General features: G+C 45.5%; 1 protein-coding gene across 1 annotated transcript; it reads right to left on the reverse strand.

Annotated features, from left to right (window-relative positions):
- On the reverse strand, nt 1–25,890 carry RBM22 (RNA binding motif protein 22). Its single transcript, XM_068236857.1, has 11 exons — nt 25,751–25,890; nt 23,540–23,593; nt 16,270–16,299; nt 15,652–15,784; nt 15,328–15,428; nt 11,526–11,698; nt 9,249–9,449; nt 8,977–9,141; nt 7,943–8,031; nt 3,428–3,550; nt 1–524 (listed from the first exon to the last, which is right to left on the reverse strand). Exons 1-11 carry the CDS (start codon nt 25,802–25,804, stop codon nt 397–399), a joined length of 1,251 nt encoding a protein of 416 aa, XP_068092958.1. The 5' UTR covers nt 25,805–25,890; the 3' UTR covers nt 1–396.
- Nucleotides 25,891–27,772: the final 1,882 nt, after the last annotated feature.

Below are 27,772 nucleotides of genomic sequence, written 5' to 3' on the forward strand. Positions count from 1 at the left end.
TAGAAGGTATCAACAGAAAACGGTTTAATAAAATGATACGTGGTACAGTGGATATTTATTAATCCAAAATATAAATGGCATGAACATTTTGGTAATATATTACAAAATAAAGAGTGAAAATGCAACCACAATTGTAAAAAGTACATCACGATTTCTTTCAGTTTCCTCTTCTCCTCAATGTGAAGAGAGGTGTTAAAAGCTCATTAAAATGTACAGGCCAGCATTTAACTTCAGTTATTAGAATGACCTACAATACTTTGGTAGGCAATATGCCAACATAATTCCACCACCAGCGTATTATATAGTAATGGGGAAGTCTGTGCCTGCTGGGGCGCACACACACCTTTATCATCAAGCTGGCAATCAGTTGTTGTATGATAAAGAACATCTTAAAGTCTAGGAACTGCTGGCCTTGCCCGAGTGTGCACCCATCCGTTGGGGATCTTGAGATGGGTAATGTATATGGCCAGGAGCCCGAAGGAATGGTGGAGGTGCCATTGGAGGAAACATGTGTGGGCTAAATCCTAAGGAAAAAACAAACAAAACAAAAAAAAAAACATTTGTTATAAGTACACAAGTCACAATAGAAAGACTGTTCAGCTTTAAATGATGACAGGCTGAGATCCAACAATAGTTTCATTACAGCCTGAATCACATGTATGGCTATGCGGCATTGGTGTATGGGCCTGAATAATCTGGTCAGAGAGTTACCCAGCTCCCCCCCCCCCCCCCCCCACCACCTATGTTTTCAAGTAAGTAATAGGACACACTTTAGTAGCGCAAACATAAATAAGAAGGCCGATCAGAAGGCCGATCACAACTCATCCTATATTAGTCATTACTGGGCAGTGTTCTCCCACTAGGCTCTTTTAGCAGGCTGCTCCACCTGGCTAATGTTGGCGAGCACCCGGCTGTCATCGACTCGCCTATTCCAATGTTGTAAGAAGAGCTTCTCCAGCCCTGCATCCCCCAGTTGTGCCCCCCCCCCCCCGGCTACTTTTTCATGCCAACGATGGGAAACATTTTCTGGGGAGAACACTGCTGTGATATACAGTCCGATCCATAAATATTCAACACAATTCTAACATTTTTGGCTCCATACACAACCACAATGGATTTGAAATATAACGAACATGATGTGCTTTAACTGCCGACCGTCAGCTTTAATTTGAGGGTATTTAGATCCAAAACAGATGAACGGTGTAGGAATTACAACAGTTTGCATATGTGCCTCCCACTTGTTAAGGGACCAAAAGTAATGGGACAGAATAATGATCATAAATCAAACTTTCACTTTTTAATACTCGGTTGCAAATACTTTGCAGTCAATTACAGCCTGAAGTCTGGAACACGTAAACGTCACCAGGCGCTGGGCATCATCCCTGGTGATGCTCTGTCAGATCTCTACTGAAACTATCTTCAGTTCCTGCTTGTTCTTGGGGCATTTTCCCTTCAGTTTTGTCTTCAGTAAGTGAAATGCATGCTCAATGGACCTGACTGTACAATAACATTTTTCTCAACAACATTACAACCAACCAAGTTGGGAATCTTACATAAAGATCTCTGGCTAGGAATTAACCTCTATTTGCAAGGTTCTAGCTTGGGCACCTGTGAGGCAATTATAAATAACAGCCCAAATTTCTTTCAAAATTAGGTACAACATAAGTCCTTTTATTTAAACATCACACAGCTAAACTTGTGCTTAACTGACAAAAATTAGGTAGAGTTAAGCTGGCCATACACTGGCCTGATTTGCCGCCGTTTCGACAGCAGATTCGATCACTGGGATCGAATCTGCTGCCAATCGTTTGCGCTACACGCCGAATTTCGATCCATTTCATCCGATCCCGTCGATCGCTCCGTGCGGAAAATTACCGTCGATAGCCCGCGGGTAGGGAGCGCGTCGCTAGCGGCGTTCAAGTGCCCGACAACCGACGCAATAGAGCGGCAATACATTACCTGCTCCGCCGGCGTGACTGCCCCCGGTCACCGCTGCTCCGTCTCCGCTCTGGTCTCCGGCATGCTTCAGTTCCTCCTGATCGGCAGGAAGTTTAAACAGTAGAGGGCGCTCTACTGTTTAAACTTCCTGCCGGGCAGGAAGAAGTAAAGCATGCCGGACCTGGAGACCAGAGCGGAGACGGAGCAGCCGTAACCGGGGGCAGTCACGCCTGGCGGAGCAGGTAATGTATGCGGGCGGGGGGGGGGGGGGGGGGGGTGGGGAGAGGGAGCGGCTGCAGCAGCAGCACCACCACAACAGATTGTGAACGTTTTCAGGCTGAAATCGGTTCACAATCTGTTTGCAGTAAAGGTAGCCATACGATCCCTCTCTGATGGCAAATCGACCAGTGTATGGCTACCTTTAGTCTATTTTCATAGGCCTTGTACAACCAGGACTGCTGCTGTTAGCAAAAGGTGTGGATCCTTCTGCAGGAAAGTTTGCAGCCAATAGTTCAAGGTCATAGTTATCAATCAGGAGTTCAAAAAGTTGGGCAGATCAAGGGAGATTAACATGGTTGGGACAGAAATATACCTGCATGATGTGCAGATCTACTAAAATCTCTGCTTTACAGGCCTACACAGGCAGATACAAGCCAGGTTTCAGACACTACAGCCAACATATCAGCTGGGATTATACCCTACATATCCAGCCAATGCGATTAACATTCCAGGAGAGGTTGATTTTATGTAATACTGAAGCTGCTTCAGTCCTAAAACCCCACATTCTGGGATGCATCACTGAAGTACTACATTTCTCAGGACGATACTATCCGCAGAGGGGACAGAAAGGGGAGCAAAAAAAATAATAATAATTAGTTAATGCATTGAAGTAAATATTCTCTCTTTTAAAAATTACTGTAGTAATTTTTGCAATCTAAACTGCCCAAACTACATGTGCACCTATACAAAGGTGTCAATTTCCTCTATGACAAACTCCTCTTTTCCCTTCTTCCATCAGGACACTGGGACTATGCTTTCAAGACACAGCGCTGCGTAATATGTTGGCACTTTATAAATACAATAAAGCACCTCAGAGATCTGCAGCAATGTGGCCCACATTGCAGGGGTGGGTCTGAATGCTTGGGTTGCCAAAGCAATACTACGTTTGGCAATTTAGATGGTCAGCGATAGGCAAGTGCAAGAAAAGCACTCCTAGTGGGCCCCAGCCCTCAAAAAACAGATTTAGCAGTAGTCTCTGCAATGCCAATAGCAGGGATTTAGTGAATGACTGTAAAAGCAAGTATCTCAAAATCATACTGAACAAGGAGACATCTCAAGGCATCAAAAACAACAACAAAAAGGCTTTAGAGTAAAACCACTGCAAGTCATAAGTGCCATAATATTAAGGCAGACATCCTGGATGCCATCTAGATCAGAGCTTTACAGAAGTGTTTATGGGTACTCTTGCTGTATGACCAAGAAACGTTACCTGGAGGTGGTCCAGTTAAGGTAGGTGGAGGTAGTGCTATGTTTACCAATGTAGTTTGTCCATTAGGAGGAAGATTAAAGTAATTAGCTGAAGCTTCCTCTTCTGTTGGGGGAGGTGGCAAAGCTGGAAATAAAATAAAAATATTTACTCTGCGTTTTCAGACAAAACACACCACTTGTTAAAATAAATATTCTATTTCCAAGTACAGTATAACACATGCAGATGAACTAATGGCAACTACTAGTCTCGGTTACAAGCAATTTCAGGCAAGTTACATGCCAAGAGGCAGCATCTACTGCCAGGAATTGCTGACGGTACAAACCACTTAATGGGCCAGATTTATCAAGAGTGTGAGACAAAATATTAGTAGGTTTTTAGAAATCCGTGCAGACAGCCTAAGAAATCACTAGATAGCGCAGATTCCTTCTTAAACTGTAAGGAATAGAAGAAGCTAGGAAGGTCTCTCAGACAGTGTAGTGTTTGAGGGGAATTGCTGTTGCTGAGGTAACCAACACACCTGCTGTCAGCAAGCTCTGAGTGAGAGGGGGGGGGGGGGGGGGGGGGGGGAGGAGCCCTTTAGGCCCCGTTCACACTGCACACGTTTCCAGCCGCGTTTTGGAACTGCGTGCGGGAGGCCGACACGCACGACATCAGACAGTGCATAGAGTGCGGCACGGGAACGCATGCTGCACGCATTTTTTGCAAAAACGAGTGGCTGTCCCATTCACTTTTCAGTGATGGGATCAGCCACACAACGCACACAAACGAGGATGGCGTGCGTTTGCATGCGTTGCGTTCCGCACACATGGCCATCCGCGTTTGTGATGTGAACAGGGCCTTACATATCACATCTAGCCTGCACTATCTGGAGAACTGCTAATGAGCACTTCTTATCTGCAGCAGTTAAGGAATGGATTTGAACTTTTCTTAACTGTAGTGCAGCTCTAGAAATCCACGCTAAACTGCCGCTATTACATAGGCTTTGGGAAGTTTCTTACCATCATGCAGAACTGTTCTTCTGCTGGTTATAACAGTTTTAGAAGAAAAAACTGTCGGTAATGCTTTGATAAATCTGGCCCAATGAATCCCAATATCCTGCTAGCAACTGATGCTCATTAGCAACTTTTCCAGATACTTTTATAGAGAAACAGAACAAAAAGTGGGAATTTCATACATAACGCTAGCCCCCCAATGACAGATCAGGTGGTTTTCGGCACCACGACCAGCAGACATCTCATAGATACCTGTGTTAAATGTCGGCAGACGCCCAGCCGTTCATTTGGCTACCCGATGAGAGTAGTAGCCGATTTTACTATTAGCATCTCATCCCGGCATTGTGGTAATAGCTTCTCCCCAAAGAGCAAGTTTTTAGTAAAACAGTTACCTGACCAGTGTAACACTAAACGTTCAGGTACCAGTCGTGCTTGCAGCCAACGTCTAATGAAGCTGCAGATAAAACAGTGTATGCTTTGAATCCCTCCTTTGGACTGGATCTTGACAATTACGCAAGATAAGAAACATCCAGTTTATAAAAGGTTTAAAGGGCTGAGCCACACTGCGGAGCGCTTTGCAATCCATCCACACTGCGTTTGCATTTAAAAAAATAAAAATAAAAAAAATAAAACGCACTCTCATTGACTTGCATTAACCCCTTGATGACCCAGCCTTTACCCCCCCTTAAAGAGAATCTGTACTCTAATATTCTTACACTAAAAAGCATACCATTCTATTCCTTATTTTCTCCTGGGCCCCTCTGTGCTGTTTCTGCCACTCTCTGCTGCAATCCTGGCTTGTAATTAACAGTTTTAGGCAGTGTTTACAAACAAACTAACCAGCTTCTAATAGGCTCAGCTAAGCATAGTGTATGAGTCATTCAGAGTATGCAGGGGGCCTGCAGAGGGTGTGTATCGCTTCTACCAATCACAAGCAGCCCTGCACATTCCACACAATCAAGCTTTAGCCCGACAAACAGGACAGAGGAAAGATACATTGATTTATTACAGAGACAGTGCAGTTAGGAAAGACTGCAGTAAGCCAGAGCAGATTAGAACAGGCATAGGAATTTATAGGATAGAAGAACTAAGGCTGAAAAATTTGTTACAGAGTCTCTTTAAGGACCAGCGCTATTTTTTGTGATCTGTGCTGGGTGGGCTCTGCAGAACCCAGCACAGATCAGCTGGCACGCAGAGCGATCAGATCGACCCCCCCCTTTCCCCCCCTATGGGGATGATGTGCCGGGGGGGGTCTGATCGCTCCTCCTGGCTGGCATGTTGTGGGGGGGGGGCAACTCAAAGCCCCCCTCCGCGGCGAAATTCCCCCCCTCCTTCTCACCCCTGGTGACAGGCTGTCCCCTGTCACATGGCGGCGATCCCCGGCCGCTGATTGGCCGGGGAACGCCGATCTGCCTTACGGCACTGCTGCACAGCACAATGTAAACAAAGGAGACAAATGTCTCCTACGTTTACATTTAGTCTGCGAGCCGCAATCAGCGGCTCACAGGCTATTCACAGAGACCCGCTCCGTGATCTAACAGGAAACGGCCCGAGCGGCCTTTCCTGATTAATTAGGGAGGCACCTGGCGACACAGATCTGCGTCGCTGGTCCTCCAGCTACCACTTTGCCGCCGCACGGTATGAGTGTGCGGTCGGCAAGTGGTTAAAGTAGCCATGATTTCAAAGTCAAAAGTGAGTTTGTTTTTTTTTTAAAGACAAACGCAGCACGAATGGATCGTAAAGTGCTCTGCAGTGTGGCTCAGCCCTTAAATTGAACCTCCAGAAATCTGCTCAGCAGCACTGAAAAGGCTTGATGTTTAAGTTTCACAGCATCAGAACTTTGTTTTTCTTACACAAGCCTCATTCTTCGCTGCACAGAAGCTAAGCTCCACTCAAAGAAAACTGCCCGGGCATTTTTCCCCTGATACTGTGCAAAGCATAATGGGATTTCTGATGATCTCATTGCCTAGCAACTGGGAGGGTTGATCAGGACACAGGACAGTTAGAACTGTGTCTCATGCTCCCTGTCACCTCCTTTCAACCAAAAAGATGTCTGCCCTCATGAAATCACAAACATTTGCCTGTTCTTTTAAAACAGGGTGGGTAAGAGATTATATTACCTATTTCAATTACCATAACTAATGTAACTTAATTAAAGTATGTTTGTTTAGGTTGAAGTTCCTCTTCAAGGTATATAACACACACACACACACACACACACACACACACACACATTCAACAACAGGGATCAGGACATGAATTGGGTGACGGGTTGAAGCGGAGTTCTGCACAGATGCCTACTATCAATGCATTCTGTTGCTATGGAGGGGGGAGTCAGAGGGCAAACAACATGGTGCGGCAAATAGATATAATAATAATAATCCGAACATTTGTATAGCGCTTTTTTCCTGTCGGACTCAAAGCGCTCAAGAGCTGCAGCCACTGGGACGCGCTCAAGAGGCCACCCTGCAGTGTTAGGGAGTCTTGCCTTGAACTCCTTACTGAATAGGTACTTGACCTAGCCAGGATTCGAACCCTGGTCTCCCATGTCAAAGGCAGAGCCCTTAACCAGTACACTATCCAGCCACTGTAACCAATGCCTTCAGCCTATTCTCAGTCAAGTTCATCGACCTGGCTGATTGCGCGCCAATAAATCGAGGGGGGGAATCAGAGGCCACTGTACACACGCTAGATTCTCAGCAGAGGCGGTCTTGACAGCCACCTCAGCTGAGAACCGTACTGCGTAAACAAAAACCACACACACACTACCTTTAACTGTCACACTCCTTTGTAACTCAATCATCTTTCCCCAATTGGAAATTATACTCTTTCAGGAGCATTTGTAGCAGTCTGTGCACACACCCACTAAACAGACAATCTAAGAATCATCCACATTCCCTGAAAAGGCACTAGTCATGATCATCTCCCTCCTGCTTCAGAATTCAGAGGAGGCAATCATTTATGCAATGTAGTTTGCTCATTGAAAGCTAAAGACTAGACCATAATCTACCCAGCAGCAATTTGCACTGGTTTCATTCATTAACCTCCTTGCCGGTTATCCCGAACAAAGTTCGGGGTAACCTGCGCAGGAGGATTTCTCAGGCCCCGCTGGGCCGATTTGCATAATTTTTTTTCCTACACGCCCCCCCCCCGCCCAATCAGTGCCAGGCAGCGCTAAGGGGCGGATCGGGATTCCCTCTGACGTCACGACGTCCATGACGTCGGTGACGTCATCCCGCCCGGTCGCCATGGCGACCGGGGAAGCCCTGCAGGAAATCCCGTTCTCAACGGGATTCCCTGCATACTCTGATCGCCGAAGGCGATCGGAGTGGGTGGGGGGATGCCGCCGCTCAGCGGCTATCATGTAGCGAGCCCTGGGCTCGCTACATGATTTAAAAAAAAAAAAAATTTTTTAAAAAAAGTGCAGCGCTGCCTCCTTGCCGGATTTTTTAGACCGGCAAGGAGGTTAAGCATATTTTCCATAACAGAAAGTAAAAACATTCTCGGATAGTATCAGGAATACCTCCAGGGAGACCAGGAACTGGCTCCAGTTTTAATCCAGAATCTGTAACACCATCTCGTTCTCTCTCTTTCCCTCGAGCTGCCTGTGATCTACAATGACAAAAGTATTACATTTAACTATCACAGAAGCCATTTATTGTTACACTCTGTAGAAACTGAGATAACCTTAAAAAAAATTCACATTTAAAAAATGCAAGATTGATGGAAATTACATACCTATAGTTAAAAATAGGCAGCCTGTATTAAAAGACTTCTGTATGCTGAAATCCAAAATAGGGAGCAAATCTAATGCTGGATACACACGGTGCGTTCGATTTCCCGCTCGATTCCCGTCGATTCGTTTATTTCCAACATGTCCGATTTGGATTGCGATGGATCGTTAGGTCGATCTGGCATACTTTGCATGCGAATCGACCTAACGATCCATCGAAATCCAAATCGGATATGTTGGAAATAAACGAATCGACGGGAATCGAGCGGGAAATCGAGTGTGCGCGAACGCACCGTGTGTATTCAGCATTAGTTTGATGCACTCTGAGGGCCAGAAACTGTACCTGTGGTCTGAGTACTTTCCCCCCCCCCAGAGATTGAGGTTACTATGGAAATATTTGTATTTGGGCTAAGAATTCTTGAAAAACACTAAACGTTAACATACTCTTTAGGGTTACGGAGATTAAAAGGAGTCCTAAGGCTGTGTAACCCTGCACTAGACTAAAGCAGGACCACTTAAAGTGTGCCTGGCAATCCGTGAACAATCATGCCAGCTGGACTCTAATGAGTGCCGTCTACAAGGATATGGAAGGAGGCAGAAAAGGAGCTGATGGCCACTTGCTTCAAAGAAATACAACAGCAATTAGCTAAAGAAAAAAAAAAAATTCCAACACAGCCACCTGTTTTTTCACAGGGGCAACTGTAGAGGATGAAGTATGCATGCACAGGCATCAGTCCCTTACCCAGTCTGATAACGTATTGTTATTGGAAGTAAAAGCCTATCAGGCCTAAAAGAAGTCTTATTTTTATGGTGATCATGCTTACCTTCCCCACTTGACGTTGAGCCTGCGACCATTAACAATGAGCTTGTTAAAAGACTTCTCTGCTGCCGTTTCCGCTGCTTGCCTAGTAGCAAACTGAATAAAGGCACACTGTTGTCGTTGAACCACTGTAATCGTTCTGATTTCACCGAACTGATAAAAGTGATTTCTGTAGGATGGGAAGGGGAAATCTTCGTTCATTATGCTTTTAACACAGCTATTGAAAGGCTTCACATAGTGTAACATTTGTTACAGAAAATAAGTAAACACACATACCTGAGTTCAGACTCATTGATATTATCACCCAGCCCTCCAACGTATAAAGTGGTGATGCTTTTGTCTTCTGGGGGATCTAAACGAGGCATTGTGGAAGCCCGCTTTAATAATTTGTCTGCTACAGGGTCATTAATACCATAGTAACGGTCTTTAATATTCTGATCTGCAAGAGGATCATCAGGATCTGTGGGTTTCTCATGCCTATAAGAAAACAAAATTAACATAAGGAAAAAAAATCAAGGGGCAATGCCTATGAATAAATATAACTTTTGAAGCAGAAGTGATTCATTATTAAACCACTAAACGTGTAAATCATTATTGATTTATAAAAAGCACCAACATATTCCGTGGTGCTGTACACCAATGCACAAAATTGGTAATTACAGTGACAAAAGTAACACGATGAATAAAATGTATAGCATATTCCAAGACACAAAAGGGAGAGAGAGCCCTGCCCTTGAAAGTTTACAATTTAAAGGAATGGGGGAAACAAGTAGGGTAGTATACAATCGCAGCTAGAGGAAGTATGTTTTTAGGATATCTAGTAGGAGTGCAACCTGACCTTAGGTCAAAGGGGGAATGGCCTCAGATGGAGGATATGCTTGTCAGAAAATGTGAGAGTTTAGAGAGAGGGTATAAAGATACCAAAGGAGTGATGGATGTGTTATGGAAGAGCTTTCCAGAGGAGGGGTGAAGGTCATGTGCAGATCTGAGGTTGGGATTAGGTTGGTATCTGGAAACTAGTAAGAAGATGTACAGGGGAGAGGCATTACACTTTAATATATGACAATTTAAAATAAAATAAAACAAAACAAAAGTACATTTTTACTGTGGGTTAAACATTCCAAATCACATGCCCCCCCCCCCCCCCCAACCTCTCCCACAAAAAAAAAAAAAAAAAAAAAAAAGAACACCACCCCCACCATCAAACATGATGGTTGGAGCCTACTGCTTTGGGGTGTTTTTTCAGCTTATGGAGCAGGGAACCTAATAACAGTAAATGGCACCATGAAGAAGAATAAAGGAAAAAAGAAAAAAAAAAAAAAAAAAAAAAAAAAAAAGAAGAAAAAAAAAGGGGGAAGCAATACATGAGGATTCCCAACTACAACACCAGGCAGTCTGCAGAAAAACTTGGCCTTGGGTACCAGTGGACATTTCAGCATGACAATGACCCAAAACACACAGCAAAAGTGGTGAAGAAATGGTTAGTAGACAACAACGTTTTGGCGTGGCCCAGCAAGAGCCCTTACTTGAATGCAATTGAGAATCTGTGGAGGTAGCTAAAAATCAGGATGATGGCAAGAAGTCCCTCCAACCAGAAAGATTTAAAGGGAAGGTTCAGGGAAGCTACGAAAAAAATCCGCATCCACTTACCTGGGGCTTCCTCCAGCCCGTGGCAGGCAGGAGGTGCGCTCCGCAGGCTCCCGGTGGTCTCCGGTGACCGACCCGACCAGGCCGGGCCTCTTCTGCGCTCCATGCCGGCGCGCTGACGTCATCAGACGTCCTCTGGGCTGTACTGTGCAGCTCAGTAGTTTTGAGCCTGCGCAGTACAGCCCGGAGGACGTCAAATGACATCAGTGTGCCGGCGTGGAACGCACAATGGAGCACAGAAGAGGTCTGTCCTGGCCGCCGGCCTGGCCAGGTCGGGTCGGTCACCGGGAGCCTGCGGAGCAGCGCCGAGGGCACCTCCTGCCTGCCACGGGCTGGAGGAAGCCCCAGGTAAGTGGATTTTTTTTTCGTAGTTTATTTATTGTATTTATACCTTCCCTTTAAAGCACATTGCTAAAAGATGAATAGGCAAAAATACCTGTGGAGACATGCACAAAGCTGGTCTGCAATTATAGGAAGCATTTGATTGCTGTAATAGCCAATAAAGGCTTTTCTATGGATTATTGAGAAGGGTATGAATAATTTTGGACTGGACACTTTTTGCTCAAATGTAAATAAAAGCTGAGAAATGTTTTTTTCCCCCACAATAATGCCTCTTGTACATCGTCTTATCTTTTGGGAGACACCCATGTCATTTCCAGTCAAAAAATGACTTGCTGGTTGCATAAAGGTACTGTAACTAAGTCAAAATTTGCCAGGGGTATGACTTATGGGTAGCACTGTATCCGTTTTTGTGTTTTGTTTTTCCCCTTCAGACTTACTTTAATGGATACCCTAATTTTTTCATATGACTGTATAGAAATATTGGCCATTCAACTCTGTATATTAAAGACATGAACCCTCCAGTGAACAGCAAGTGAAAATACAGAGCTTGTCATTGGCTCTTACCTGTAAGGACACTCCTCTCCTCTTTTACATTCTCCTTTCACCCAAAAAGAGCAGATGTGGGGGCGGTTACGCTTGTAATAGGGAGTTGTACGAGCCAATTTCAAGAGCATGTCACTGCTGGATGTGGCTTTGCCCAATGCTCCAACTGCACGAGAGCCATCAGAATTTGAAATCTATTAGGAAATAATTCAGAAATTAACTAAAAGAGAAAAATACTGTTTTATAGTTAAGGTAAGCAAACAAGAAGTGAGATCAGGTACAATAGTGTGTAATGCCGGGCATACGCGGCTAGATTATGAGCCGGAATCGATCGATGCCGGCATGTCCCTGCGGCCGCCCGGATTGATTCCCGCCTCATCTTTTCGTTTTTTGCTATTGTCCACCCGCGGGTATCGAGCGGGGAATCGATCCGTGCGGTGATCGGACCTGTCGGAAATTATCAATCGAGCCATCAGCAGCTCGATTGATTAAAAAAAAAAAAAAAAAAAAAAAAAAAAAGGAGCAGTGTATGTGGAAACTTGGGTAGCAGATTAGCAGCAGCAGTTTAGTATGTTTTGCTACATAACTGTAGCTGGCGTAGTAGTTAGCGCTCTCGCCTTGCAGCGCTGGTTCCCCGGTTCGAATCCCAGCCAGGTCAACATCTGTCAGGAGTTTGTATGTTCTCCCCGTGTCTGAGTGGGTTTCCTCCTGGCACTCGGGTTTCCTCCCACATCCCAAAAACGTATAGATATGTTAATTGGCTTCCCCCAAATGGACCTTAGACTATGACACATGCACTACACGATACATAGACACATGACAATGGCAGGGATTAGATTAAGCCCCACTCAAGGACAGTTAGTGACAAGACAATAGACTCTGTTCAGCGCTGTGTAATATGCCGGCGCTATATAAAAACATTCTAAAATAAATAAAATGTATATACACAAACATTGAAATTAACTTGTTTAAACCATTTCATCCTTTTAAAAAAAAGGGCCAGGGGCTTTTTTTCCCCTCTTTCCATTTCCTGATCACTGTGATTGACTGGCTCACAGTGATCAGGCAGTCAGGAGCCAATGGAAAGGGCTCCTGACTGGTGTACAGAACTCCGCTGTCTTTAGACAGCAGAGATCTGTGTCGGCGGGGACGTGCTATTGTGTCCCATGCTTGGTAGCCTCTGGTGTTAAAACTACACTGCATTGGGCTTAGGCAGCCACAAGTGCGGCATAATTTTTAACTATCACCAGTCCAAGCCAATTAAAACGGTACCTATGTATTATACTGTTGACCAAATGTGGCAACCACCTGTTCAAATACTATTCACTCCCCTGACAAGATGAAACCATCATTAGAAAGGCAAAGGTCTTGACTTTTGTTTGCACCAGGTGCCAGAGTGGTTGTGCCACACAGTTCCCGAGTTATGTGGTATGGAAAGTGGGGCGTCCACTGCGTCTGGCTGCTGTGTCTACCCTCCAATGTCCCAAAAATGCCAGCTGATTCCCCTTTGAGATAGATCCATTCCATAGCAAAATTAGCATGTCTAGAGGCTCAGCCACAATAGCAGAAAGTATAGATGACCTGGTAGGGGCCAAGCACCGTGGTTGCAGAGTGTGCTGTGGCAGCCAAAGGGACCTGGGGACGCACCTGCTGCGTCATAATACCTACAGGAAGTCCCCCCCCTGGCTTATCCACCTCCACATTTGTTTGTGTACGCACAACCAACAGCTGCTACACTAACTCTGAACCAGCTAATCACAGCGCTCAATCCAAGCAGCGACCCAGCCTAACAGATCCACACAGTCCAAGTTAAAGTTACCCAGCCTTACAAGTTATCAGCTAGGACATCGAGCGGCAGGAGTGGACACAGACGCAAGATGCAGCTGACACCCCTCCAACACAGCCCAACTCTGGAACAATGCATTGCAACAGTTCGGAATCCGGTGTAAACGAAAGCCAAGACCTTTGGCTTTCCAACGATGGTTCTAGCTAACAGGGCTGTGGAGTCGGTCCAAAAATCCACCGACTCAGACTCCTCAGTTTAGGATTCCACCGACTCCGACTCCACGACTCCGACTCCTCTAATTTGCATATTACAATTTTGTTGATTAAAAGTATGTAACATGTAATTCGTCTCTTAACTGCCAACGCTTAGGAATTTTACAAGACAACTGAAGTGAGAAGGATATGTAGACTACTATATTTATTCCCTTTAGACTAAAACTAGTCCTTGGTAAGAGTACTTGTAAAAAGGTACAAACCGGAACAAAGAACATCTATCAGGCCCTAGGCAATGTAAGTGTGGGTACATGTAAGAATGATGTGCAGGTACTCTGCAGGGGAATGAGGAGATTGTAAACAGACAACACCTCTGTGTTCAATGTGCACAGCATTCTCAGTGGATTCCCTGTAGCTCTGTGGGGAGTGCATATGTAGAGTATAGTACTACTGTGTAACAAAGTAAACCTGAGACAGATGAAATTAAAGTTTTATACATACCTGGGGCTTCCTCCAGCTGCCTTCAGGATAATCAGTCCCTCGTTGTCCTCCTCCACCACCTGGATCTTCTGCTATGAGTCCAGGTACTTGAGCCAGTCAGGCGTAGTGCGCATGCACACACTCCGCCGCCAGGAGCATACTACACCTGTGCAGCACTATTGCGCAGGTGCAGAATGCTCCTGGCTGTGGGAGCGGCATGCGGCCGGAAAGCGCTGACTGGCTGAATTACCAGGACTCATAGCAGAAGATCCGGGTGGTGGAGGACAGCGAGGCACTGATTAGCCTGAAGGGGGCTGGAGGAAGCCCCAGGTATGTATAAAACTTTACTTTTCATCCGTCTCAGTTACCCTTTAATTTGTAGTCACCAAACCAAATTTTAATAACACATCAAATTATTTGATTTCATCAGCAAAGGGAGTGCATACATTTGCATAAATCAGCATCAATGCAGAATTATTTCCATCTCGTTGACCATCTCTATTAGTGACACAGCTACACATCAGGCTTTATTCTTACAGCATAGATGTTATTTAGTATATATAAAAGAGATTCCTGTGTACACATCATATATACAGTCACAATCAGATATGTATATCTGACCTTAAAAATACGGGGACTGCTTTATTGAAGCAGCACAAGTAACTAATTTTGATTGGTTTGTTTTATTTTTTTGTGGACTAAGCATAGCTATTACTGTATATATACACATTATTTTTAATGACTATTATCTGAGAAATAGAACATTTTATCATATTTTCTATTTTAATTACAGTTACAAATTCATTAGGAGTCGGAGTCGGTGCATTTTTTCCCGACTCCAGGCACCCAAAATTGCCCGACTCCGACTCCAACTCCACAGCCCTGCTAGCTAACACATCTGCCAGAAGCCGCACAGAAGCTCTTTATTTTGACAATTACATTTGGAAAAAAAATAAAAATGCATACTATTTTAATTTTAACAGTCAGACTTTTGGCAACTTATGCTGGGGATACACGGTACGTTTCTGTACCGTGTATCGGCCAGCTGATAATATTCAGCTGGCCCGATCAAGCCGCTCGACACGCGCTCGCTCGATTCCCGCCGGCAGACAATGCAGGGAATCGAGCGGCTGATAAGGACCGCCGGCGGGGACGAGCACGAATCGATCCGCGCAGACGAGCGGGGACGCAACTGTAGTCGATCCGGCGGCTAATCGGCCGCTGGATCGACCCATCTATGCCCAGCATAACCAATCACTTTTTCTTGCTTTGTTGACAGACTGAAAACACAATTTAGGAATTTTCATAAGCAAACTTCCAAAACAATGATGCATCTGATACAAACCTCTCGCTCCATGTTCTGAGTATAGTATTCTTTATTTACATCAGACCTAGGCATGTCATCTTTCAGGGAAATGCCAGCATCTCGTACTTGAATTGGAAGTCCTGTAAAAAAAAGTAATTGTAATTCAGGATCAGATCTTATTTTCACTTATTCAATATAGACTGTTTTTTTTTTTACATTTATAGGCAACAATAGTTGTTGCCTAATACCAATTTAAGCATAAAGTTATGCAAACATTGTGAGTTGGGAGTGGGGGGGGGGGGGGGCTGAGTATATTGCCACATTTTAGTTTAAATGAAGAGTCGCCATCCTGCTACTACTCACCATACTCCAGATCTAGTAGACAGGTCTGACAGACATTTTTCAGTTTGCTACATGTCTGGCACACCTCTGTCTTCTTAAAGCGCATGCGCACTCCTGGGCACCAGCGAAACACTGTGAATGGTCGAGCACATATCTGATACAAAACAGGAGAAGTTAAGGTTAATTACAGTATTTGCAAATGAATGAGCACTATTCCTTGAAAAAAAAATTTTTTAAGAGGTTAAAGTTTCTCTTTAACTCCCTTCTCCATTGCTCAACTCTCGGCTACAATTCCATCACTAGTATATCATATAATTCTGATTCATTTGTCTCCTTGCATTATTGCATATTGCTTGGTGCGCACGCACTGAGTAATTTGGACGTCATCAAAAGATGCAGTACAAATTACTATAATATAGCAATAGCTGAAAGCCGAATTACATCTTTCTCCACTATCCACAGCGACCTGGAGTGGGAATAGTAATTAACGCCGCCAGGACTTTTGCAGGAGCAGGGTGAGACTTTTCGGCTTTACCCTGCGTCCACACACTCTTAGCGGCTTAATTATAATGTACTCCTATGACTGTTATTAGCAGGATTGCGCGACTACCGTTTTTTTCGGTGTGATTTATTTATTACCTTGCATTCCTTGCCATATTTCTCTTTTGTCTGTGGAAGAAAATGAAATCAATAGTCAGACCATTATAGAAGCAAAATTAGACATTAACTGTATCAGACAAGTGTTTTGCCATGTGCAAGATTTTATACATGGAACATATGAGTGCATAGGGGAGTACAAATCTGCACATGTTAAATGTTGCATTTGTTAAATGCCAGAGATGCACTGGGTGAAATGCTACGTACACACATCAGATAAAAAAAAGTCTTTGGAAAAGGCAAGACAGACCAATCTTACCCCCTACCATGTAGTATGAGAGCCATACCTACACAGTCTATTCTATGGAGCTGAACTCCCCATCAGATAAAAATCTTTGCAAGATGCTGCACACAAAGATGCTGTACACATGCAACAGATCTGTTCCTGCAAAATGCATTCATGGTCTATGATATCTGCAGATCTCCTACACACTAGGCCTGAATGATAAATCGATTTCGGATCAAAATCGCGATCACGAAAATGACGATTCCGTGATCGCCATAGCAACGATTTTTACCCCCATCTGCAGCCCGTCCAGCAGTCCCCTCTCCCGCTCTGTGCAGTGGCTGTTTGCGGCGGTATGTGGCGGCTTAGCGCCTGTAATAAGTCTCCGTGATGGAGGCGGCTCTCACTCTCCCCTCTGGCTCTCATACACGTGGCACCGCAGCTCACTCCTCCCAGCATCTGTACGCATTAGCTGGGCGGGCGGCAGAATCCGCCCGCAGCGCTGTCAATCATTTTCCATCACGAGCGGCAGACTCCGCCCAGCCGCAGGCTCTCACACGTGTCGCCGCAGCTCACTCCTCCCAGCATCTGTACGCATTAGCTGGGCGGGCGGCAGACTCCACCCGCACCGCTGTCAATCATTTTCTGTTACGGGCAGCAGACTCCGCCCACCCGCAGTCTCTCACACTCCGTCCCAGCGGCTTCCTCCCAGCACCTCCTGTACACATCATAAGCTGGGCAGATTGCAGGCTGAGTCTGCTGACAATCACTTGTCAGCAAACAAATCACTATGTACAGCGCTACGGAAGATGTTGGCGCTATATAAATAAAAAAAGATTATTTTAAGTAGTTCTCACTTGGTGACTCCCTCCTCCCAGCACTTCCACATAATTTGCTGGGCTGGCGGCAGACTCCACCCACACCCTGTCATTCAAATTCTGTATGCCTCTGTGACGCTGCACACAGCGTGATAATGATGATGACTGGCTGCTGTGGTGTGACTGTGTGGTGATCTTTCTATGTTCTGCAAAGCTGCAGTGGGGGCACTGTTCAATTTGTGCAAAGTAAGGTGCTATAGTCCTATCCTAAGCCATAATTGTGGTTGCAAGGCAGGCTAGTCTTGATAATTGCCTGGACTGCAGAGACTGTCAGAGAGCTAAGGAAGAACTGTATGTTGCCAGCTTGCTGCTCACACAAGTGATCCTAGTTGTTATTGCAAGCTGTTTCCCTACGTCCAGAGCTGGTAATAGACCAACGTAACGGTCTTAGCGCAAAGCCGTGAGCTGAGCAATCCTTTGTTACTGTTAAAGGCCCGGGACTGTTTTCTTGTGCCTAGCTCCAGCTCCTCCTGTCGTGAAAACTTGTGAAATGTGTTCCACCATGGCTTCTACTGCAGAACCAGAAGGAGAGTTAGATTTACTTTCCAAGAAAAACAGCACGTCGGTCATTTGGAAGTATTTTGGGTTTGAGACCACAGATGTGCAACAGAAACAGGTACTGTGCAGAACCTGTCGCGCTAAAGTTGCAACTAAAACCGGAAACACAACAAACTTATACCGGCACTTGAAAAATCATCACAAGCATTTGCATGAGGAATGCATGAGTAAAAAGTCAGGTGAAAAGTTGAGTGAAAGTGATGCTCAGGCCCACTGTAGTAAACAGTCTACAATTACTGAATCTTTTACTAGTGTGACACCGTATGATTCCGGCAGCAAAAGACATTGGGAGATAACAGCAGCCATAACGCACTACATTGCCAGAGACATGGTGCCTGTAAACACAGTCACTAAATCCGGATTTCAAAAACTTATCCGCACGCTGGACAGAAGATATGTTATACCCTCCCGCACCTACTTCAACCAAGTTGCCATCCCACAGCTGTACGCAGAGTGTAGAGAAAAAGTGGTAACAGAGCTAAAAAATGTGCAGTATTACGCCACAACTACTGATATGTAGTCAAGCAGAACGACCGAACCATATCTGGAGTTTGACTGTACATTTTGTGAATGACGACTTTGAAATGAAAAGTCGCTGTCTGCAGACCGCATACTTTCCCACTGACCACACTGGAGAGAATATCGCACACGGTTTGAGAGAGTGTCTGGCCAGTTGGGGTCTGAGAGAAGAGAACCAGAAATGCATCACAACCAGCAATGCAGCAAACGTCATCAAAGCGGTGGAACTTAATGACTGGACCAGACTTCAATGTTTCGGACACAGGCTGCATCTTGCAATTGAAAATGCTGTGAAAGATGATGCAAGAGTCAAGCGGGCAACTGGGCTTTGCAAACAAATAGTTGGCGCCTTCTCTCATAGCTGGAAAAAGAAGACAGCGCTGAAAAAGGCACAGCAAGAATTTAATTTACCGGAGCACTCACTAATTACAGAGTGTGCAACAAGATGGGGTTCAAGGCAAAAAAATGATAGAGAGGGTGCTTGAGCAGAACAAGGCATTGAAGATAAATACAGCGACCCAGCCACGCAGGAGCTACTGGACATAACTTCATTCCTTGATCCGAGATTCAAGACTGACTATATAAGTGCAGAGAATGTCCCAGACATCAAAGAAAAGGTGCAGATGCAAATGGAGCAGGTGGCACGAAATGTGTGTCTTTTCTTGTTTGTTTCTTGTTGTTTCTGTGTCTTTTCTTGTCCACATACTGGACCTTCTCTGCACTGTTATGGTACAATAGTTATTGATTTGATTTGTTTTGCACCTTTTACACTTTGCTGCTATAGCCTTTATATTGATTGGTTGTCTGGATGGCCATGTGATTTTTTTTTTTATTCATTTATTATGCCATCTGTTTTACTGTGATTATTTTAGTGGTCAGTATTTTGTATGGACTAATCAGCCCAGGATTTATATGTGTGGTTTCCACACCCTATATGTATCATTGTTGATTGGCTTTATATTCAGCATGGCTACCCTTCATTGTTTTTAAGTGTTTTTATATATGTTTTTTGAATAAAGATATGAGTATACTGATAGACATTGTCTGAGTGGTGCGGTTTTTTAGGGAACTTCTGTTTCTTGTTCATTCCTGATTGCTTATTGCTCCTTTCTGCACACTCAAATATTATAATACTTGATTTTTGATTTTGTGAGTGATGGTGCTTGCCCGATTGTGTGTGTTGCTTGCCTTTTCCAAAGACTTATCTCAAGTGTGTACGTAGCATAAGACCTGTAAGCTGCCTAACTACCAGGGAAGTGATGTTCTGCGGGGTACACTTGGTCACTAGGACTAATATCCAGGAAAGTGGGTGGAGCCTACAACAGCCAGTCAAAATGCACCTATTGATTTTCAAGGGAAATATTTTAAGGACTACTGGTGGGGGAGGAAGGGTCTCCCGCAGACGTCCTGTGCCCACACAGCCACTCACTGATGCTCTGGTCCCCGCCTCTGGTTCACTTCTGGAATTTCCAACTTCAAAGTCGGAAAACCACTGTGCCTGCGCGGCCACCACTGACGTCACCAGGAGTGTCTTGCGCAGGCCCAGTACCGTGAGGCGGGGACTAGAGCATCGATGAGTGGCTGCACGGGCACAGGATGTCTGCAGGGGACCATTAGAAGCCCCAGCTAAGTTCAACTCTTTTTCCCCCTAGCCCCCTACAGTAGTCCTTTAACCTTTCTGGCGGTAATCCCGAGCTGAGCTCAGGCTATGCCGCACAGGAGGATTTCTCAGGCCCTGCTGGGCCGATTTGCATAATTTTTTTTTTGGTACACGCAGCTAGCACTTTGCTAGCTGCGTGAACTGCACGATCACCGCTGCTCCACACCGATTCGCCGCCCCCCCCCCCCCCCATGCGCTGCCTGGCCAATCAGTGCCAGGCACCGCCGAGGGGTGGATCGGGACTCCCTTTGACGTCACGACGTCGATGACGTCATCCCGGGCGACGGGGGAAGCCTTAATGGAAATCCCGTTCAGAATGGGATTTTCGGACGGGCTTGATCGCCGGAAGCGATCGTAGAGGGTGGTGGGGGTGGAGGCCGCTGCACAGCGGCTGTCATGTAGCTAGCCCTAGGCTAGCTACATGAATTTTTTAAAAAAATAAATAAATAAAAAATAAATAAAAAATGTGCTGCGCTGCCCCCTGGCGGTTTTAATTGACCGCCAGGAGGGTTAAAGTGTACCAGAGATGGTACGCTAGAGCTAACATAATTACCTGGGGTTTCCTCCAGACCCATAACTGCTGTGGCTTCCCTCTCAGTCCTCTTCAGCCCCTCCGTTCTGGTGATATGACTCTGGTGATATGACTCCCGGTATTCCAGTGAGTCGATGGCAGTCAAGGGCTTCTGTGCATGTGCGGCACCGCTACGCGCCCCCTGGCTCCAGGGGACGGGAATCGCACGTGTGGACGAGCCAAGCATGCGCAGAAGGCCGCAACTGCCCGGATAACCGGGAGTTATAGTGGCATAATGGAGGGGCCAAGGACGACGGCAAAGGTGGCCACAGTACTTATGGGGCTGTAGGAAGCCCCAAATATGAATTGGCGCTAGTGAACCATCTCAGGTTCACTGTAAACTGCTGCCATTCTTACACTCTTCGGGCTCATTCACACTTGCTGATCGCAAAACGCTAGCGATTTTGCTAGCATTTTTCTCTAGCGTTTGGCGATTAATGCAAAAAAAACCAAAAAAAGCGTTTAGCGGTTTTGGGCGATTTGCAGCAATTAGCGCAAATCGCCCAAATGAGAACAGGCCCATAAACTTATTACCCTTTGAAAAGCGCTAGCGTTTGAGCGTTTTGCCGAAATCGCTGGCAAAACGCTCAAGTGTGAATGGGCCCTTAGGGTCTTTTTACACTTAATCAGTTGCCCTCAGTTAAAACGGAAAGAAAACTGATTTTCAAAGTAAGTCCCATGTTTTCCTATGGCACCTTTTACACTTAACGCGTTTTAACTGAAATCTTCTTCCCAATGCACTGCTATGGAAAAAACGCATACCAACGCACACTAACGCATACTAACTGATTAAGTGTAAAAGGGCCCTTAGGGCTCATTGCCACGGGCAATTGAACTGTGTGCTCAGCAAGCAATTACCAGGCAGCAGTGAGCAGTTCTGAGAGTTTGAGAAGCTATTTCACTGCCTATCAACTGCTCGTGGAAAAGGGGACTTAATGGTAGAGGCCTCAAACCTTCTACAGTCAGTCAGTCAGTCATTGGGTGATTGGGGTTCAATTTCACAAAAGTGGAGGAGCGGCAAACAGCCAATTTCTTTACTTGATAAACTGCTTAGTAATTTTTGATTGTAATATAAGCTTTGGTCTGTAGGTATTGATGTTGAGGTGTATCAAGTATTAGGTGTATTAATGCATGCATTTAAATAAGCATACTTTTGAAGTTGTACTGTGCAAATTTTTGATTCCAAAATTTTTTTTGATTAAAAAAAAAAAAAACTTAGAGACTAACATCAAAAAGATCCCCTGTGGGGTTCTCACCTCGGGATCCTAATAAGGCTTCCCACGCCGTCCTCTGTCCCAATGGGGGTCTCGCTGCAGCCCTCCGAATAGCCGGCGACATACCCGACTGTCAGTTCAATATTTACCTTTGCAGGCTCCAGCGGGGGCGCTGTGGCTGCTTTCGCCTCGGAACTAGACGGAAATACCCGATCTCCGTCGGGTCCGCTCTACTGCGCAGGCGCCGGAGACTTGCGCCTGCGCAGTAGAGCAAACCCGACGACGATCGGGTATTTCCGCCCACTTCGGAGCCGACAGCCACCAGAACGCCTGCGCAGGAGCCGGGAAGGTAAATATTTACGTCGCCGCTGTTCGGAGGGCTGCAGCGAGACCCCCGTGGGACAGAGGACAGCGTGGGAAGCCTCATTAGGATCCTGAGGCTTCCCCCACCCGAGGTGAGTACCCCCCAGGGGACATTTTGATGTTACAGTTCCTCTTTAATGAAACTTTTTACTGTAACAATTGTGAGAGTTTACTTATATAAATGTGGTGGTTGTGGTTGAACAAAAAGCATTTTGTTATGCTAAAAAGCCACACATGCATATGTGCATATTACAGCCCTTGAACAAGTCACTTTGTGATGTAATCAGTTGGGCAGTGTATGGTGGAGTGATCACAGACTGAAAATGAACCCGAGGTGAGAGTTATATGGAGGCTGCCATATTGCTTTCCTTTTAAAAGGGGTTCTCTTGCACTTTTAAAAAACAAAAACTGCCACTTACCTCGGGGCTTCTATCGGCCCCTGCAGCTGGACTGTTCCGCACCGTCCTCCTCCGATCACCCATTCCCCCGCTGCCGGCACTTGTGTAATTATTCGTTTAGACGATTAGAAGTGTGGCTGCACGGTTGTGGCCGTAAGTGTGCTCGCTTCAGTGGGAGCTTACTGCGCGGGCGCAGTACAGGAAAACTTTGTACTGCGCCGTAATCTCCTGCTGACGCGCACTTCTGTTCGTCTAGTTAGACGAATAATTACACCGGTGCCGGGGAACAGGTGATCGAAGGAGGACAGCGTGGGACATTCCAGCTGCAGGGGACCAATAGAAGCCCCAGATAAGTGGCAGTTTTTGTTTTTTAAAAGTGCAAGAGAACCCCTTTAAGCAATAGCAGTTGTCTGGTTGTCTTGCTTATCCTCTGCCTCTAATACTTTCAGCCACAGACCCTGAACAAGCATATGCAGATCAGGCATTCCTGACATTGTCAGATCTGACAGGATTAGCTGCATGCTTGTTTCTGGTGTACTTCAGACACTACTGCAGTCAAATAGATCAGCAGGGCTGCCAGGCAACTGGTATTGTTTAAAGTGTACCTGCACTGTGGGCTTTTCAGTTCCCAACATCTGGTGAGTGCATGCGAAATATGTTGGTGGCGGAGTGCAGACGATTAGTACAATAATGTAATCACAAATTTATGAAGACTGAAATAGAAGTTTAGCATTCATATAAATACTTTTTTTTGCTAATTAACCAATTGTCTGATTTACCCTATACTAGTTTTCTTAAGAAATACTATTTGACCTGTTGGGCACATACAAGGAAATTTACAGTGTACCAATTACAAGCAACTTACCATCCTGATATAAGGATTCTCACCCAGACATGTCTGGCAAAGAATTGGAAAATCCTAAGAAAACGATAAAAACAAATTAAAACACTTTACTGGATTCTGTAGATATCCCTAAAATGCCTCACTGATTCTGATGCACACTAGAGGCGCTAACAACTTAGGAGCTGTGAAATACATTAAAATGATCCATTATTTCCACAGCCCCATGGGGGGGGGGGGGGGGGGAATACAGTTGTTTTAAAGAGGAGCTGTTAGGTATAAGGTCTCAGAGAAAATAAACACATATATCAGTAGCTAAAGATTGGCTGTACTTACATTACATATGCATTTCACTATCCACGTTTGGATTTCACAGAATTTGTATATAGTATATGCAGAGATAGATGCTCCTGACAGCTCATGGCAGGCTCCATGTTTTTCTGTCAAATGTGTCGTCATGTCCTGCCTGCTTCCTGATCACAGATAAGCTCCTACTTGAACAACACAGTGTGCAGTGAATATTAATGAGCCATGTGGCTAGGAACAATAGCTGACTCCTGCAGTGTACTCTGCCCGAGATTTATCAGTGCTATGCGATTACAAGCTGCTGTAACGTCTCATTAGCAGCTGAGGGGAGAGCCCCAGAATGCTTTGCAGTATGGTATGCGGCTTGCGTCTTCTTAAGAATAACAGACTTGCTGATAAGCACACATCAAAGGTAACTGAGATTTTTATCTTCACTAATTGCTTTTGGGCTTCCTTCTAAACTGTTTAACACAGGAGAATAGAGGTTTAAATTAGCTTCTGCAGCCTGACAGTTACTCTTTAACAGATAGTTAAAAACAGGTCTGACATCTGACCAGAGAGGGGATCGATTCCCCCAAACATGGCACAGATTTCACCCTGAAATCTCTTGAAAATCTATTGAACTGCAGAGCTGCCGTGTTCTATACAGTGCAATGCTATGGTCCTGCCGTGTTCTATACAGTGCAATGCTATGGTCCATTGATCTACCGGCACGTCCGATATTTACCATCGAGATTGATCTTATTTAGATCAATTTTTGACATCAATCGACTGAAATTATGATGGACTACGTATGACCTGGGCCCTGACCCAACACAATTCATGTTATAATGCACTGATCTAGTCACAATTCATGTTCTAATGCACTGATCTTGTCATTCTGATTGGTCCAATTTCACATTGCATTCACATGTGCATAAGTTACAATGGTTCTTATCCGTTAGCCGGGCGCATCCTCTAGGTGGCGACAAAACTCCACCAGAGTTACATCTTTCCCTACTATCCATGTCGGCCTGGAGGGGGAATAGTGCGCCCGGCTAACGGATAGTACCGTTACAATTACTGGACGGATGGCCACACTACAAAAAGTCACTATATAGCAGGGGTCTCAAACTCAATTTACCTGGGGGCCGCAGGAGGCAAAGTCAGGATGAGGCTGGGCCACATAAGGGATTTCACAATCGCGGCGCATCGCCGCCTCTGCCCGCCCCTCTCTCTCTTCCTTCACAGAGAGGGGCGGGGAGAGGCGGCGATTCGTGCGGCGATTGATGTCAGGAGGGGCAGAGCTGAAGCTGAAAGCTCTGCCCCTTCCAGGAAATGCCGGTAGATTTCCCCGCGGGCGATTTGGGGGCTCTGCAGCCCTCGTTTAGCGGCGGGGATGCGGCGGATTACTTGGGAGCACTGAAGCGAACTATAAGGAAGCTTTTGCCGGCAAGGGCCACAAAATATTGTATCGAGGGCCGCAAATGGCCCGCGAGTTTGAGACCCCTGCTATATAGAATTATAAAAACATCTGTTCCCAACACTGAAAAGCAGAAATGCAAAGTAAAATTTAGAAAATAAGTGATTTTATAATGCTTGGCTTGAGCATTTGAAACATTTCGAACTAGCTCATCTTTCTTACTCTGAATTGCTGGTCATATCACCACTAGTGGCAATAATTTCATAAACGAGGGTGGCGATACTCCACGCTTGTAAATATATGGGACAGAGAACAGAAGATCTGTCTAGTTGCATTTTGTCATCACCATGTGCCAGGCACGGGAAATAAACAGCAAGCCCGAGCAGACATGGTACAGCGTACAAGACCATATAAGCCGGTGTATATTTTGCGGCCTACAGCTCAGGTCTCCCCGGCTCACAGAGCACCAGCCGCTCTCCATCCTGTGTGCTCTGCCCAGTTCTCCCCGAGTCACTCGCACCACTCACCGCATCTTCCCAGTTCTGCCGGTTGTACGTATTGGATCCCAGGGACGTCGCCATCGTATCCTATGTCTTTTTTTTTTTTTTTTTCTTATTTCAAAGCGACAAGTATGGCGTGGAACTAGGGAGGTGAAAAAAGACGTCAGAGTCAGGTGACTAAACACGTGGTTTCCGCAAGGGCTATATCACGTGATGTCAGCTGTAGCTTTTTGTTGTTGTGGAATTGAATGAATTTACATCCTGGTCTTTACATGCGAACTTGCGAAGGGAAAAACATAGCAAGACAGAAGTGCTTGACATTAATTACAGGGACAAAGCGTATATTACATTTTAAGACAAAAAGGGAGAATGTTCTGCTCTAAAGGATTAGGAAAGAGACAAGTTAGGGAAATGCATAAGGTTTACTTTCCTGGTTGTTGTGTCAGTGAGTCAAATTCAGAAAGGAGCACCAGCTGGTTCAAAGTTTGAAAGTAGGACTTCTTATCTTAGATTGTATGCTAGTCTGAAAAAAAAATGTTTTTATGGAGCACATGAGGTTGAAAGGTTTGGAGGGAGATCGGTGTGTTTTGGAAGTGCATTGATACAGCGCTTTGAGTCCGACAGGAGAAAGGCGCTATACAAATACTGCCATTATTATTATTATTATTATTAAAAAAGGGCACCTGGAATTTTGGACTCCCAGTAAGGGCTCGTTTCCACTAGTGCGGCGTGCGTCTCGTAGACGCACGCCGGCACTGAGCGGGTGGGCGGGATCGCAGGCGATTCCCATCAGCCGTGCCATGCACGGCTATGGGAATCGCAGCCTCCGCCGCGAATTCTGTGGGGGTTTCCGGCCGAATCGCTACTGCAAGCGATTCGGCCGGCGGCGCCGTTGTCCCCTATGGCAGAGTTTCCCCGCGCGATTTGCCTGCGGGGAAACTCTGCGGATTCGCGGCCGTTTCCGCGAGAGTGGAAACGGGCCCTAATGGGCTCTATTCTCAAAGATGAAAAAACACCGCAAAATATTACCGAAAAATTTCCGCCAGCGGTAAACTCCACATTTTTTCCACATTCACTAATATTTTCCGCATGCGGGAAAAAAGATGCGTAAACAGCCATTAAACGTGCGGAAAACATGCGGTAAAAAGGTCGCATGAAAAAGTGTTTAAAAAAATGTAGAAGTCTAGCAAGCACAGGCGATTCTGCAGAGTTTCCCCGCACATGATTCGCACGGAGAACCATAGGGGATGACGGGGCCGCGGCGGAATCGCTTGCGGGAGCGATTTGGCCGGAACCCCCCGCAGAATTCGCCGCGGAGGCTGCGAATCCCATAGCTGTGCATGGCACGGCTCATGGGATTTGCCTGCGATCCCACCCACCCGCTCAGTGCCGGTGTGCATCTATGAGACGCACGCCGCACTAGTGGAAACGAGCCCTTAAGCCTCCAGACTTCATTAAAGTCAATGGGATGCGGAATATATCACCTACTACTTGTAGGTGATAAAAAAAATCGGTAAATAACGACGAAATGATGTGCCTGAACAGTTTTCAGAATTGATTTTTTTATTGCGGAAAATACCGACTTTTGCGGAAATTTTTCCGCATGAATCCCGCACTTTTACCACACATTTTCCGCATGCGGAAAAAACATGCGGAACATTTTGAGAATGTCAACTTGATGGTGTTTTGGTCGCAAACTTCCCGCATGTACTTTACCGCATGCGGGAAGTCTTTGAGAATAGAGCCCAATGCTGATAGTAGAATTTTGGTAAATTTACAAATATTTCACTATGAAAGTGAGAGCCTAGGTACACACCATACAACTTTCTGTTAGATTCTTCTGTTAGATTTACCTACAACGTGGAAAAAAGCTATCTGGCAGGTAAATCTAAGAGAAAATTGTATGGTGTGGGCATACATGGGTTGATCCGGCGGCCGATTACCCGCCGGATCGACCCCCGCCGCGTCCCCGCGGATCGATTTCCGCTCGTCCCCGCCGGCAATTCCTAATCAGCTGCTCGATTCCCTGCCATTGTCTGCCGGCGGAGA

The sequence above is a fragment of the Hyperolius riggenbachi genome, chromosome 5, assembly GCF_040937935.1.
Source record: "Hyperolius riggenbachi isolate aHypRig1 chromosome 5, aHypRig1.pri, whole genome shotgun sequence".
NCBI classification, from domain to species: Eukaryota; Metazoa; Chordata; class Amphibia; order Anura; family Hyperoliidae; genus Hyperolius; species Hyperolius riggenbachi.

Excerpts from the sequence above, each read along its gene's own strand:
- RBM22 (XM_068236857.1), bottom strand. The coding sequence starts at position 25,804 with ATGGCGACGTCCCTGGGATCCAATACGTACAACCGGCAGAACTGGGAA. Across the intron at positions 9,450-11,525 it reads GGAGAGGAGTGTCCTTACAG|GCATGAGAAACCCACAGATC; the intron begins GTAAGAGCCAAT and ends GTTTTCTTATAG. Across the intron at positions 3,551-7,942 it reads AGTTCCTGGTCTCCCTGGAG|CTTTGCCACCTCCCCCAACA; the intron begins GTATTCCTGATA and ends TTTTATTTCCAG.